Genomic DNA, 15,243 nt, shown 5'->3' with positions numbered 1-15,243 from the left:
TGGAGAATATATATATCCAGAGAACCGAATTCTTAGCTTTCGTTTAAGCTGCTCTTCGTTATAACCCAGGCTATCTTTAAGTGCAATAAGGTATTTTGTCTACCAAAGTCTACTTCTTTTTCTTCTGGTAAGAACATTGAATTCCAGTGAAAATTATTTTCAGGGGCCTCTGGGCAATGTGAGGATAGATTCCCATACTGATAAGGAAACTGGTCACTATCGTGTAAATGTTATCCAGGGGCAGGGCCAGCTCACATTCTCAGAAGCTACAGACCTCATCTCCCTCAACAGAAAGTGAGAGAAAAACAGGTAGAAATGAATTGTGCTTTGAAATACGTCTTACGTTTGAAAACAAAAGTTCTGGATAGAATCCTTACGCTCTCATCTTAAATATTTTTTCCCTTTGTAACAGAGCCTGTTTCCAGTCTTGCCTATAGTTAAAGAGTTCTGACAGGCATCCCTGAGCTGCTAGGGCTATTTGTGATGAAGGAGAATCTCTTCTGTTCTCCCACAGTGAATTAGGAGCTGCTGGCACTGCTTTTCATCCTTCTAGCACTGTCAGCCTCCATTCCCATAGGAAAGACTGGACAGAAAGGCTACCCAGTGATGTGGGGGAGCTTTTCTCAGTTTATTGGAAATCCCAATCAACCCACTGATCGCTGGACTATCTTAAACAGGAAGCCTCCACCTATAGATCAGCTGACTGACAGGTCTGCAAGACAAAGGCGGGGGCTTCATGGCAATGCCAGAAAGTCTTCAATTTCCCCCCCCCCCGGAAGTCCAGTCTGCAGAACAGCAGACTTGATACCATCTTTTAGCAGATGGTTAAATCCTTATGTCTATCCATCTTCAAACTTGTCTCCTCCAGCTCCTGCCCAACCTTTTATAAGGGACAGCAGCTGGTAATACTACTTTACAATGCCTTGGTAAGGCCACACTTGGAATACTGCATCCAGTTTTGGTCACCAAGATGTAAAAAAGATGTTGAGACTCTAGAAAGAGTACAGAGAAGAGCAACAAAGATGATTAGGGGACTGGAGGCTAAAACATATAAGGAACGGCTGCTGGAATTGGGTATGTAGTTTAACGAAGAGAAGGGTGAGGGGTGATATGATAGCAGTGTCCCAATATCTCAGGGGCTGCCACAAAGAAGAGGGAGTCAAGCCATTCTCCAAAGCACCTGAAGGCAGGACAAGAAGCAACGGATGGAAACTAATCAAGGAGAGAAACAACCTAGAATTAAGGAGAAACTTCCTGACCGTTAGAACAATTAGCCAGTGGAACAACCTGCCTCCAGAAGAGGTGAATGCTCCAACACTGGAAGTTTTTAAGAAGAGACTGGACAGCCACTTGCCTGAAATGGTATAAGGTTTCCTGCCTGAGCAGGGGGTTGGACTAGATGACCTCCAAGGTCCCTTCCAACTCTATTATTATTATTATTATTATTATTATTATTATTATTATTATTATTATTATTATTATTATTATTAAAAATGCTTTTCCCACCATCAAGTAATAGCAAGTGAGAGGAGAAATAAAGATGGGGAAACTCACCAAATTTTTTTTTCTAATTAGTCCCACATCCAATTTGTAAGGATAGCTAAATGTATCAGGACAACACCAGTCCCTGATCTCGTCACCGAAGGTGAATAAGATGAGAGCAGTCAAGGAAGAGCAGTTTGCACCATCCTATTTCTCTTCCACCTTAGACTGGAAGAACATGCTTTAATGTGGCTGTAAGAAAGAGCCTTTTAACATATCTAATTCAGGTAATCAAAATGTTAGGCTATATGTTCTTTTAGCAATCTGGGGAAGGGGACAAATTGACTTTCAAAAGTTCACTTTTAAGATTCTCTGCCTTCATGTTACTATTTGAATACTCGGCATATATTTTAATACTGTAGGGCCTAAATGCTCTCAAACTGAGAAGTTGTATTCCTGCTACCTGCCCCACATATGTTAAACTTTTAGCTCTCTAGAGATAAGAGGAGTGCACTCAAATTATGCAGACCAAAAATCAACAGTCTAAAGAGGATAGTAATGTACCAGAAAGACATGGCCACAGGCTACTACTGTAATACCTTTGAGTCTATAGCTAACATTTCACCAGAGAAAACAAAACAAAACAAAAAAGAGATTTCATTTACATCAGGATCTGTATTTCAGAGCTCTGAAACCTAGCTAGTTTAGTCACAATGTGTGTAGTTCACATTTCTGCAGTTACATGCAACGATATAATTGCGGTATTTGGAACTTGTTTGCAATGTGAGATTCTATTTTTTTCTGCAGCTTTTCTACAATAAATCTGCTTTACACACAGGAACTGTGAATGTTCTGCTTCCCATTGCAAGTACTTCAAGTCCTTTGGGCTAATTGTAGGCTTTAGAAAACTTATAAACAGCAATCAACCTGTTTCAGTCCACATCTGAACATATTCCAGGTAGTTTCAGGTCAAGAATCAGTACTGGGACTACCTTTATCATCCTGATGGCTGACCTTCTCTAGAGGAAAGGTGGAGAGTACAACTCTGTTGATCCTTCTGGATATCGTTACCATCCACCATGGTACACTGCTCAGTCGGGGTTGGACTAGGAGGCATGGTTTCTCATCCTCTTTATATAGTCACACTAGAAGGCTTCCACTTGACCTTTTGCTGGGCCGTGGTATCCTACAGGGGTCTATTAAATCACCCTTATTGTTTAAAATGTATATGGAACAGATGTGAGATAATTAGAATATTGAGACTGAAGTTGGGATGGGGTGTTCTATTCACATTGTTAGTCAGGCGAGGCAGGGCAGGTAACGGATCAATGTCTGCATGATGTAAAAAGCTGGATGAAGGCCACTAAAGTGAAGATGAATCTTAACACAATGAAGACATTTAGGACTGATGATTTGGCATACAATAGGAAGAAAGGAAGTCCAAGGGCAATAGCGCATCCATAAGAAACTTACAGAAGCTCCTAAGCCAAGTTTTATGATGGTATGAATTATTATTTGAATGTAGTCCACCTGGCATCTATTCACAATTTGTCAACAATCACAACTGTACAGGTGAACTGTCTCTTACCAAACATTAACCAGTTCGAAAAAATAGTGTAGTATGCATCACTAAGAAATCTCAACAATTTCATATATAGAAATTACCTCCTGACCCCCCCTTTTCTAAACTGAACCCTGCAAATTGTCCAATGCACTGACCAGCACTGTCAATGAACACAACTATCTTAATGAATACAATTATATTAATGAGCACAAATATCTCAATTAAAAATTAATTTTGTTGTCTTTGTGAAATAGATTTAATAACTGTTTCTTTTCCAATTTTATCACAGGAGCATTAATGTATGCCTTAGGAACATCCCAATTGGCACACATCAGAGACAGATATTTTCTTGCTCCAGTGATCTTCTCTTTTACGGTCCCTCCCTCTGAAATATCCGTCCCCCTCCGCAAACCATATATTAATGACAAGTTTGGTGTCTTCCGAAATTAATTATTAAGAACAAAATAAAATAAAGTAGATTCATTAATGAGAACAAAATGGTAAACTACTATTATATGATTCCTGTGAAGAAGTCTTGAAGGCCATCTGCAAACTTCATGAAGTGGTTAAAGTTTTGTTTCTTTTTTCTGTAAAAGTAAAGGAGATCTTACTGCCCTTGACAGAAATACAATAAATATTTTGATACTTTATCGCTTCATAACTACTAGTCTCTACCTTTTCGTATTTGGTCTTTCTTTCTAGACACTTTAACACAGGGGTGTCAAACTCACAATGTCACGTGACGTGTTGTGACGTATCGCAACATATTCTCCATTGCCGGCAATGGGGTGGGTGCAGTTTCGGCATGATGCATACAGCCCATGGGCCGGGAGTTTGACACACCTGCTTTAACAGATCTAAAATAAAGGAAGCATATTTTTATCTAGAGTTGACTGGAGCTGAGCAGTGCCCTTGTCAAATGAGACAGACAGAAAGAAGACATGGCACTATACTTGTTCACTCGCATTTAGGTGACTCTGAACAGTGATTGATGTCAGAGCTGCAGGCTAGTTTGAAATAGAGGGCTGGACCACTGCTGGCATTCAAAAAGGCCATTTTGTGCCATACCACAAGGCACACAAGCCTTGGGAATTGGCATGATTGCCTCTGCAGCCCAGCATTCCCAGGGATCTGCCACTTACCTTCAGGCAGTGCTCTTTCTGTTGACAGGCCCCTGTGGCCTACCCAAGACTGCTCTGGGTCACACAAGGCTTTTGCTCTTGAATGGCTTTGGAAAATGTTCTTTTGTGATCTCTGCAGCCTCAAAAAAATTGCATGAAAACAAACCCCATTCTGGTATGATTTTTGGACGCTGCAGAAGCTGCACAAGAAATACCTCATTCTTGCATGGCCTCAGAGGCCTCCAAAAATTGTGTGGGAACAGGTGTACTTTTGAGAATAGTTGTTGTTCGGTATTGGTAAACTCTGGTGTGTCAGCCAAAACACTGTGGCATATCACTTTGATACATGTGATAGGTTCGTCATCACTAGGATATATAAAACATAGAGATAGTTTCCGCTCTCAATTTCTCTTGCAGGTTTTTGTTGTGGTTGATGTCACTCTAAGAGCTGTATTTACTTTGTCACTATAAGCCTTTTTTCAGTGAATACATTTATAATAGTAAACTCTTGTCACCTGTGGTTTAAAAATGATCATAAAATACATGCTTAATAAGCCGTAAGAGAAACACACAGAGCACACATTAACGTTTTGTTGTGTCTGTAAATAGTTGCAAACATGTAAAATAGCAGGTTGCAAAAGTAGGTTCTTGAAGCGGGAGATTCTGGTGCAACCATTGGTTAAAGTAGCAAAGAAGCGGGAAGATAGCGATTGATGATTGGTTACAGTTTAAACAGTTCTACTATAAAAGCCTGAAACATTTGACAGTTGACAGTTGACTTATGTGTATTGAATAAACTCTTTCATTGTGAACCACTCTGAGTCATTGTCTACCTGAACCAAACAATTGGCGACGAAGGTGGGATAGACGGCAGACCAGAGAAGGTTCGGCGGAACAGCTGCGCAAAGGCGGCAAATTTGAAAGAAGCACAGTCAACCAAGCGGCCGCGGCGGAATAAACAATCCTCCGAATGGCGCAAATTGGGTCCTTAAAAGAATTCGACCCAAACTTCCCAGAGGACTGGGAAGAATATATAGGACAGGTCGAAGGATTCCTGCTTGTAAACGGGATAACGGACGACCGGAAAAAGGCGGCAGCGCTACTGACAATTTGCGGCACACCAGTATATCGGATCGCTGTAGGACTTTGTCAACCACAGCCGGTCTCTAGTGTTACGTATGCCGATCTGTTAGCTAAGTTAAAAGTACATTTCACGCCTAGGAGATCCGAACTCTTTTGGCGTCGTATTTTCGAAAAAAGGAACCAGAGACCAGGCGAATCAATTCAAAAATTCGTTGCCGCCGTCAGGGAAGCCGCAGTACGATGCAAGTATGACAACTTGGAAATAAAAATTCAGGACCGAGTAGTACTGGGCTTGCGAGACGAGCATCTACAAAATAGAATAATCGCCAAGCCCACCGGCGATTTGCAAGAAGTACTCGACGAACTATTAACGTACGAATCCACCGGGTATCGCGACCCCCCCCCCCGTAGTAGCATGGCCGCGCCTGCCGAAATCAACCAAGAAGGCCTTGTGGACTGTGGGGAGGTGGACCAGCAATGGGAAGATGACATCGCCGAAGTCTCCAGACGATTTGGAAAAATGGCGCCAAAACCATCCCGAAGTGAGGGGCCTGAATCGAACCGCCGATGCCAACCCGCAACACCGCAACGACAAATGACAGCGGCCCAAAGACCATGGAGAGACTCCGCAATGAGACCGCGCGACAACGACAACCGGTGTGGCAGCTGCAGGGGCAACCATCCCCGCGCCACTTGCAGATTCCGTACCGCCAAATGTAGATCGTGTGGAAAGACCGGCCACATCCAAGCCATCTGCAGGGGTCGTGCACGCGACAATCGCCTTCACGAAGTCGACGTTTGGCCCGAAGGTAAGGTAACCCCTTACTATAGTGGCAAAGAGACCCCTAGACCGTGGGCTAAAGTTCTGAACCGCGGGGAGGTGGCGCGAGTCAATCATAGTAGGAAAAGGAAAAACAATAATTTTCCGGAAGGAAAATTAAAAATCATAGTCCATTTACAAGGGGTTCCTTGCAAAATGGAAATAGATTCAGGGGCCTCAGTGTCCATAATATCCAGTGAAACCCTGGAAAGGATTGAACAAATAAGTGGCAGGAAAATTCCACTTAGTTCAACCAAAATCCAATTAACCGATTTTCAAAAAACCCCAATAAAGATTAAAGGGAAAATTACCCTTAGTGTTAAATTTAAGGGGTTTAAGGGGTTTTTAGATTTAATAGTTACTGAGGGCCAGAGGACTAGTCTAATTGGCCTTAACTGGTTCCCTGCCCTGGGCATTTGGATTGGGGGAATAAACACAGTTATTAAAAATAAGACCCTCGAATCAGTCTGCAATGAATTCGCAGACGTATTTGATGGGTCTTTAGGTAAATACAAAGGGCCCCCAATTAAATTTAATCTAGACCCGTCGGTTAAACCCATCAGGCTTAAGGCCCGAAGGGTGCCTTTCGCCCTGAAGCAAAAAATCGAGGCCGAGCTCGATAAGCTTGTAGGCCAAGGCGTCCTAGAACCAGTCGAGGGTGGTTTGTGGGAAACGCCGATCGTCACACCCCTTAAACCTAATGGGGATGTGAGGATCTGCGCTGACTACAAGGCCACCCTGAACCTGGGAATGAAAAAACACGCTTACCCGGTCCCGACGGTGAAGCAGGTCCTCGCCACGATACAGGACGGCGCCATTTTCGCCAAGCTCGACTTGGCGCAGGCGTACTTGCAATTAACTGTTTCTGAAGAGGCTGCTGAAGCTCAGACGATAGTTACCCACAAGGGGGCGTTCCGAGTCCACAGACTGCAATTTGGTATTGCAGCAGCTCCTGGCATCTTTCAAGAAGTGATGGAGAGGACCTTAAAGGGCATACCTGGTGTATGCCCTTATTTTGATGATGTTCTGATAGCTGGAAGAAATGAAGAAATATTAGCAGAGCGTCTGGAACAGGTATTGGGAAGGTTTAGGAGGGCTGGACTGAAATTAAAAAAGGAAAAATGTTGCATTGGGGTTAAGTCCACTGAATTTCTAGGATTTAGGATAGACAAAAATGGAATTCATCCTACCCCTGATAAAATCAAGGCAATCAAATTGGCACCAGAACCAAAAAACAAGGCTGAATTACAAGCCTTCCTTGGCTTAGTAAATTTTTACCACACATTTGTGCCACACAAAGCTGCCATAGCAGAACCTCTCCATAGACTTTTAGATAAAAAGACCCCATGGCAGTGGCTTAACAAACATAGAGTGAGTTTCCAAACGTTAAAAGACATTCTTTCCAGCCAATCAACAGTAACCCATTTTATTGAAAATAAACCAATTTATTTAGCGTGCGATGCTTCACCTTATGGTGTAGGGGCTGTTATCAGCCACTTGGACAACCAAGGTGTTCAAAGGCCAATCGCATATTATTCCAGGACGCTTACTAAAGCAGAGCGGAATTACGCACAGATAGATAGGGAAGCATTAGCAATCGTGGCAGGAGTAAAAAAGTTCCATGATTACCTTTATGGTAGGAACTTTACCATACTCACTGACCATAAACCCCTTTTGGGCCTGTTTACCACGGATAAACAGACACCCCAAATAATGTCACCCAGAATGCTGAGGTGGTCAATTTTCCTCTCAGCATATTCATTCTCCCTCCAACACAGACCGGGCAAGGAAATGGGACATGCGGACGCCCTTAGCAGACTGCCATTAAATATCACTGAGGAAGACCCTGCCCCTGTGGGACAAATAATGTCTTTACAGGACATTCCTGACTGGCCTTTAACTGCTAAAGATATAGCTGTGGCAACAAATAATGACCATATCTTAAAAAGAATTATGGCCTGGGTCCTTAGTGGGTGGCCAAGTACTAACCCAGATGCCAAGTACATTCCTTATTTTAGAAGAAAGGATGAACTGTCATCTCATTTGGGATGTGTTCTATGGGGCAACCGTGTTGTCATTCCCGAGATCCACAGACCTTCAATTTTATTAGAACTACACGAGGGGCACCCTGGGATAGTACGTATGAAGGCATTGGCTAGGAGCCACTTGTGGTGGCCTGGTCTTGACAAGGACATTGAAGATTGTGTGTCTAATTGCTATTTATGTCAACGTTCTAGGCCTGAGTTGCAACACACACGTACTCATAAGTGGGAGTTAGCCAGGAATCCTTGGTCCAGGATTCATATTGATTTTGCTGGACCTTTCCAGGGGTTAACCTTTCTTGTAGTAGTGGACAGTTTCTCTAGATGGCTAGAGGTAATACCCGTCAGTTCAATGACTTCTGGTAAAACAATACAAGTCTTAAGGGGCCTCTTTGCCACTCACGGGTTACCTGATGTAATTGTGTCAGATAATGGGCCCCAATTCACCTCTGTTGAATTCCAGGATTTCCTCAGGGCCAACTCGATTAAACACACGACATCAGCACCCTTCCACCCGTCCACCAACGGCTTGGCTGAACGAAATGTGAGGACCACTAAAGACGCATTAAAGAGAATCATCCGCGGCGACTGGCACCAAAGACTGGCAGAATTCTTGCTGACCCAACATACGACCCCATGCACGGCTACTGGTAAAAGCCCAGCTGAAATGAGGTGGGGAAAGAGACTAACCACCAAATTGGACAGGTTACATCCTGACAGACTACCATCAAGTGCGGAACTGGACATTCCAAACAGATCATTCAAAATTGGGGACCTAATCTGGGCCAGGAATTATGCACAAGGGGACAAATGGATCCCAGGGGTGGTCACTGAGATATTGGGACCCTTGTCTTACTCTATTGAGGGGGAAGGGAACAGGGTTAGCAAAAGACATATAGATCAGCTAAGGAAGAGAACTATTGGCTGCATGCCAGTTGAGGGGGATCAAAGTATACACGGGGGGAACAGTGCATCAGGGGTTATTGATAACAATATGCCAGTTAATGGGGAAGCAGAAATGCAAACCAGCCCGTCCACAGCTAACCAACAACGACACAGTCAAATTGACTGGGAACTGCCCCCTCTGAGTAGGCCAGCATTAGCTGAACATCAAACACAACAACAACCACAAATTGTCAACAGAGAAGCATCTGAGCCAGTTAGCCAAGAGTCCAGGCCCACCAGAGTAAGCCAGCCAAGCAGACAATCTGATAGGAATGACTTAGGTATCCAAAGCAATAGATATCCTTCAAGAGTCCATAGGCCACCCAAATATTTAAGGGACTATGTCAATAAATAACAACAACTGGGGGGTAAGGGGTGTTGTGTCTGTAAATAGTTGCAAACATGTAAAATAGCAGGTTGCAAAAGTAGGTTCTTGAAGCGGGAGATTCTGGTGCAACCATTGGTTAAAGTAGCAAAGAAGCGGGAAGATAGCGATTGATGATTGGTTACAGTTTAAACAGTTCTACTATAAAAGCCTGAAACATTTGACAGTTGACAGTTGACTTATGTGTATTGAATAAACTCTTTCATTGTGAACCACTCTGAGTCATTGTCTACCTGAACCAAACACGTTTCTTCTCATATTCCTCTCCATAGAAAATATGGATGAATGAAATTAATAATAGGCAATTTTAAAAAGAGCATTTTAAGATAGCAATAGCACTTAGACTTTTATACTGTCCCATAGCGCTCTGCAACACTCTCTGAGTGATTTACAACGTCAGCATGTTGCCCACAAGAAACTGGGTCCCCGTTTAACCGATCTTGGAAAGATGGAAGACCAAATCAACCTTGAACCCCATCAGGATTGAACTCCAGACTGTGGGCAGAGTTTACCTGCAATACTTTAATCACTGTGCCACCAGGGTTGGATTCCAAATGCAAAGCATTTAGCCAGTAGAAAGCCCTTAATTTTTAATAAACTTCATAAGTACTGTACCTGTTTTGGTCAATGGGCTTGAAAAAAGCTGCTGAAGAAGTTTGTTCTCTGAAGTCCTCAATACCACCATTATGTCAGCAGGAAGGGTGTCTCTGTTCTTCTCAAGGAAGCCATAAGCATCGTACTGAACCTATACAATGTGGGAGTTAAACGTGAAACAGTTTCTGTCACCTGTAGTACTTTAAGTAAAGGTTGGGGAACTTTTCCTTCTAATGCCCTGAGTAGTGCTTCATCGCCCATATATATTTATGTCTAATTATTTTCATATGCACGCACTCACAACTATTTTCCCTCTTCAGCAATCTCAGTACCACTTGCTATAGAAGAAAAGTTAAACTTTTCTGCTCCCCACTCTCTTGGCTTCTTGTTTTTGTCCTGAATCCTAACTGTTGCAGCCACTGCTGATTTTGCAGAAGGCTTTGTTTCTGGAGGATTTACCAGACACAAAGGCCTTCCAGTATAGACTGGTTACAAAACGCTCTAGTAACTGAGTTTTTCAAGAGTACATTTTCAAAAAATAGTCTGTTCCTTGTAAACCCTGGCAACCATAAAGTAAGGAGCCAGCAGGAGATGCTTTGACTTCTGCACTGAGAAGATTGTGGTCTTCAGCCTTAAAGAAACAAGGCATTTCATGAAATTGGTAGTGACAGGAAGAGTTGCAATTCCAAGAAAAGGAATTGCATACCCAGTGCTTTTTTTGTAAAAGAAAAAGGTGCCGGAACTCACACATGTCATACAACCCGCCCTTGCCTACCCTACAAGGTTCCATCCAAAAAAGGTGCCGGAACTCCGTTCTGAGCGTTCTATGAGAAAAAAAGCCCTGTGCATACCACCATATTTTAAATCAAGAATTAGGATCAATGCCCTGCCAAATGGATTTAAAACAACTGAAGTTCATCGTACCTTCTGACTCAGTTCTGTTGGTCATCATGTGCCATCAAATGCCATCAAATAACCATGGGTTTCCAAATTTTAAAATGTAAATTCATTAAAAACATTAATTAGGGAAGAAAGAAAACCTGAAAGTTGCTGAAGAGAAATCTAAGGATAATTTATTACATTTAAATTTAATACAAGCTATATATTTACCTTTCCAGCATAATGATGAATGCCAAAACACAGCTCCACTCGTTTGGGTCTCCAGAAATATTTGCACCGCAGATTATCTTCAAATTTATCTGTACATTTTAAAAAAGAAAACAATATTAATTGGCCCATTCTTTTGATGGCTGCAAGGACAAATCTTTTCACATTGGAAAACAGATAAGATGCTGATGATATCAGATTGGGAAACCAAACTTGAAGAATAGACAGCAATGGCAAAACTAAAAGTATAGGTTAAAAATGGAAATTTAACTAAATTCAAGCAAGAATGAGTATGGAGTATGGAGTATGGTTTCAAACGGGAAAGAAACCAAAACTGAAGAAAGGAATAAAATAAATAGAAATCAGAAACAATTCTTGATGTTTAAAATATGTATACCGCAATTATCAGGGCACAATGGGAGGGAAATGTATAACTGTATAAAATGTATAACTGTATAAAATGTATAACAAGCTGGCCTGGCCTGATGGGGAATTACTTAGGGTTTTAATATTTATATATATTTTTTATTGTTTTTATTGTGGGCAATAATTTAATTCTTTTTTAACTTTTGTACTTTTGTAGTTTTAAGATATGCCCTGTTCACCGCCCTGAGTCCTTCGGGAGAAGGGCGGTATAAAAATTTAATTAAATAAATAATAAATAAATAAATAAACTTATAATCAAGTAGTTTCTTAGTAATGTTTTAACTTATTTTTTCCCCTTCTTTTCTTGTCTATTTCTATGTAATCATTACATAAGCTAGAACCATTTAGAAATGAGTATTTACTTTCTAAATAAGAATTAATTTTATTTACTTCCTGAATAAGAACTAGAAATATTAAAAATGGCCCACTGTTTGGATTGCAAATCAGCCTTCCCCATTACAGTTTCTGATCATATAATCAGAATTATTTCCCTCTCAATACCAATTGCAGCCCATATTGCTGTATTAAGTATTTCCCACAATTTATTTTTATTATTATTCATTATTGTCATTTTCATAAAATAGTCATTAGCTCAGTGACATAGGTAAATCACTTTTTTCCTTTTATATTTTTGTGAAAAGCCTCCTTGGGCTACCTTTTCAGTAGCTGTGTGACTAAATTTACAAAATACAGTGCTGTATTTAAAGTTGTCCTGTATTTGAAAGACATACTGTACCTATCTCAGTTTAATCTAAAGACTGTTTCTCACAACCAGCTAACCATGGCCAAAGAAGATTTTTTCCCCCCAGTCTACTCTGGAAGCAGTCTAAATTTACCCTTGTTCTACTTTTTAAAGTAGGGGTTTTTTATCTTCTCCCAATTCAAGGCTTGGCCTAAAGATTATATGTCTTTTTAAAAATTCTGGTAGCAAGGGGTTAGGAGTTGGCATTTGCCAAGCTCCGACTGTCTGATTGAGGCTGCTGTAGATATGCTTGCTCCACACCATTCACTAGGCACTGTAATGCCTGGAACATACTCTGCTTTCAGAAATTACAGTGGATCTTTACCTATGCTGGTATACCAGTCTTTTGAAACATCATTGACTGGTTATAAGTGTTCAGTAATTTTTCAAATGAGGGTTGCTGGTTAATTTAAACTTGTCCCATCTCAGATAAACGCATTAAAGATTTTCTGAGCACTTACTGCTTTGAGAATTGAAGATACACATATCTACCAGTTCAGTAGAACTGTTTCCAAACATAGCCCACTTGACAGATTGGTGGAATAGAAGTGGCTGAGAGTAAGCTGTAAAGACTTTTCATGCTCCGGTCTGTACTCTCCTCCATACCACCTATCTATCAATTGGCTATTTTAGGTCTACTGTCTTCCAGACAACATGTTAAAAAGCAGCCCAAGTATCGCTGCTTTGGCAACCTATCACTTAGATCAGGGGTGTCAAACTCAATTTTATTGAGGGCCGCATCAGCATTGCGGTTGCCCTCAAGGAGCCAGGTGGGTATGGCCAGGGTGGGCGTGGCTAAAGTGCATATGGCCTACTGGGTGGGCGTGGCCAGCTCTACATTGTTCACATCAAGGGTGCCTATGGGTGCCTGGGCAGGAGTGGGACAGATCTGAGGGTCTCTGGCAGGAGGAGGGTCTCTGGGCCAGGGCCAAGACAGTGGGGGCCGTTCCCTCACTGTTTCCAGGATGGCTTTGCAGGCCACATGAAACCACTTTGCGGGCCGGATCTGGCCCCCGGGCCTTGTGTTTGACATGTCTGACTTAGATAACTTGAATGGCAACTAAAGCACCAATCCAGGCATTTGTCCATGCCCATTCACTGCTTTCTAAGAAAAGCAGTTGGTAGTAGTTTTTGCCACCAGCTGCTCAGACTGAGAAGGGAAAATAAAGCCCAAAAAAATCTACCAATTGCTGCCCTTAAATTGTGCTGCATCAAAAATGTAAAAGTTTAAGCAAATTAGAATTCAGCCTCAGGAAATCCAAATTATACTAGCATATTTTTTTTTGCCAATTCAGAGACTAGAGCAACAAACATTAATGCAGCTGTGTGGAAGACCTACAAAATGGTCTTGACATTTATCGTATTCTTCTCAAAATTTAAGATGAATAGGACTAATCCCTATGAAAATGCCTATCTTGGAAAGGCATGCTGACTGGGTATATAGAAATGGCTTTTCCTGCACTGCTCCTAAACCATACAAGAAATTCCTTTAGTAAATGTCTTATTTCTTTACTTTGAAAGCACGTCACTTTAATTTTTTTTTAAGTTAATAGTTTTACTTTTTCTTTAATCATGAAGCTCATTTTAGATTGTAAGAAATGATATATAGATAGTATGAGATCAAGCAGTGGGCAGTTGTAATGTTGAAACTCTGATAATTTAGCATATACATGGAATTAACTACTCAAGACAGAAAGAAGGAAGGGAACACAATTTTGCTTTTTGGAGCCCACGAGTAATAAACCAGCCACCTTTTCAGGCTAACTTGTAAGCCTAATATAAAACTCACAAAGTTTTATTACATTTTTTCTAATCTGAAGCACAAATTCAATATTTACAATGATCCTTTAAGCCTTATTGTGTTTTCTGTGTATCAATATATAATAATAATAAAACCCTCAAAATATATAGCTTTTTATATCTATTGTAATGTATGTTCTTGTAAGGCAAGTTACTACTATTTCCATAGTACTGATAACAGAGATTTTAAAAATAGAGTACTCTAATAAAGTACCACTTCCCTAATAAGAACCATTTAATACATTAAAGAAATAAATTGTAATTAGAAACTTGCTAATCTTTACATCATTCTCTTAATCATTATGCCACCATAATTCCATAGAAATCTGAAAACAGTTTGTACATCAAGGGAGGATTCAGAACAATCAGAAAAAACTCTAATATTTTGTGCTTATATCAAGTTTACTAAATGTTACTAAATATTTCTTATATTTAATAACTTTTTTCTGCAGTTGATTTATCACAGTTGTTTCATTTTAGATATTCTACAAAGTATGCAGAAATTAAAGCAAAAGATCTCAACATGGGCAATAACAGAAAAATGTAATCTGACACTTTTTTAGTTATTTCCACTGAAACATAAGTTTGTTTAAAGAGCAATTTGGAACTCTACTTCTAATATTAGCAGACGTATCGAGTAAGTTGTGCAAATTCCTAGTGTTTGATCAGCTAGCACAAAATGGGCAACAAGCAGTTTCTACATCTCAGATAAAGGGCAGGCAGTTAACCCAATAGAGTAAACAAGGAGCCAAAACCCATTTCTGATACTTTCCTAACTGCATTACTGAATGACAAAGCTGATTTTGAATTATCCAGTCTCTGCATTCAGAAATTGTTGGAAAACTGTTCACACATCCCTATTTGATACCTCTACAAAAATACCGTATTAATTTTCTAATATCTTTCTTAATGAGATAAATACCAATTGCCCTAATCAGTCAATTCTTTTACAAGACACATCAATCTAAATAGTGGTTACAAAATTATTTTAAGCTGTTTCTTTCACTTATTTTTCACACAGCTAGACAGGTAATAGTGCTAAAGAAGCCTAGTTTATTTCTAATGGGAGTAGGATTTTTTTCTCCCATTTTTTTAAGTGACTATCGTTTCCTGCTACAGCTTGATACACTCC

General features: G+C 40.6%; 1 protein-coding gene across 1 annotated transcript in view; it reads right to left on the bottom strand.

The window, feature by feature from the left end:
- The window catches only part of MYO3B (myosin IIIB), a gene marked incomplete at both ends in the record, with an annotated part of 269,873 nt that overhangs the window by 110,403 nt on the left and 144,227 nt on the right, over window positions 1-15,243 (bottom strand). The window contains 2 exons of the mRNA XM_081339995.1: window positions 10,058-10,187; window positions 11,147-11,235. Of these exons, the coding sequence (XP_081196121.1) occupies window positions 10,058-10,187; window positions 11,147-11,235 (219 nt within the window). The remainder of the gene's footprint in view (window positions 1-10,057; window positions 10,188-11,146; window positions 11,236-15,243) is intronic.

Source organism: Vipera berus (assembly GCF_964194415.1).
Source record: "Vipera berus genome assembly, chromosome: 1".
NCBI classification, from domain to species: Eukaryota; Metazoa; Chordata; class Lepidosauria; order Squamata; family Viperidae; genus Vipera; species Vipera berus.
Note: the sequence above shows the minus strand (reverse complement) of the source record. Positions and strands in the feature narration are given on the sequence as shown.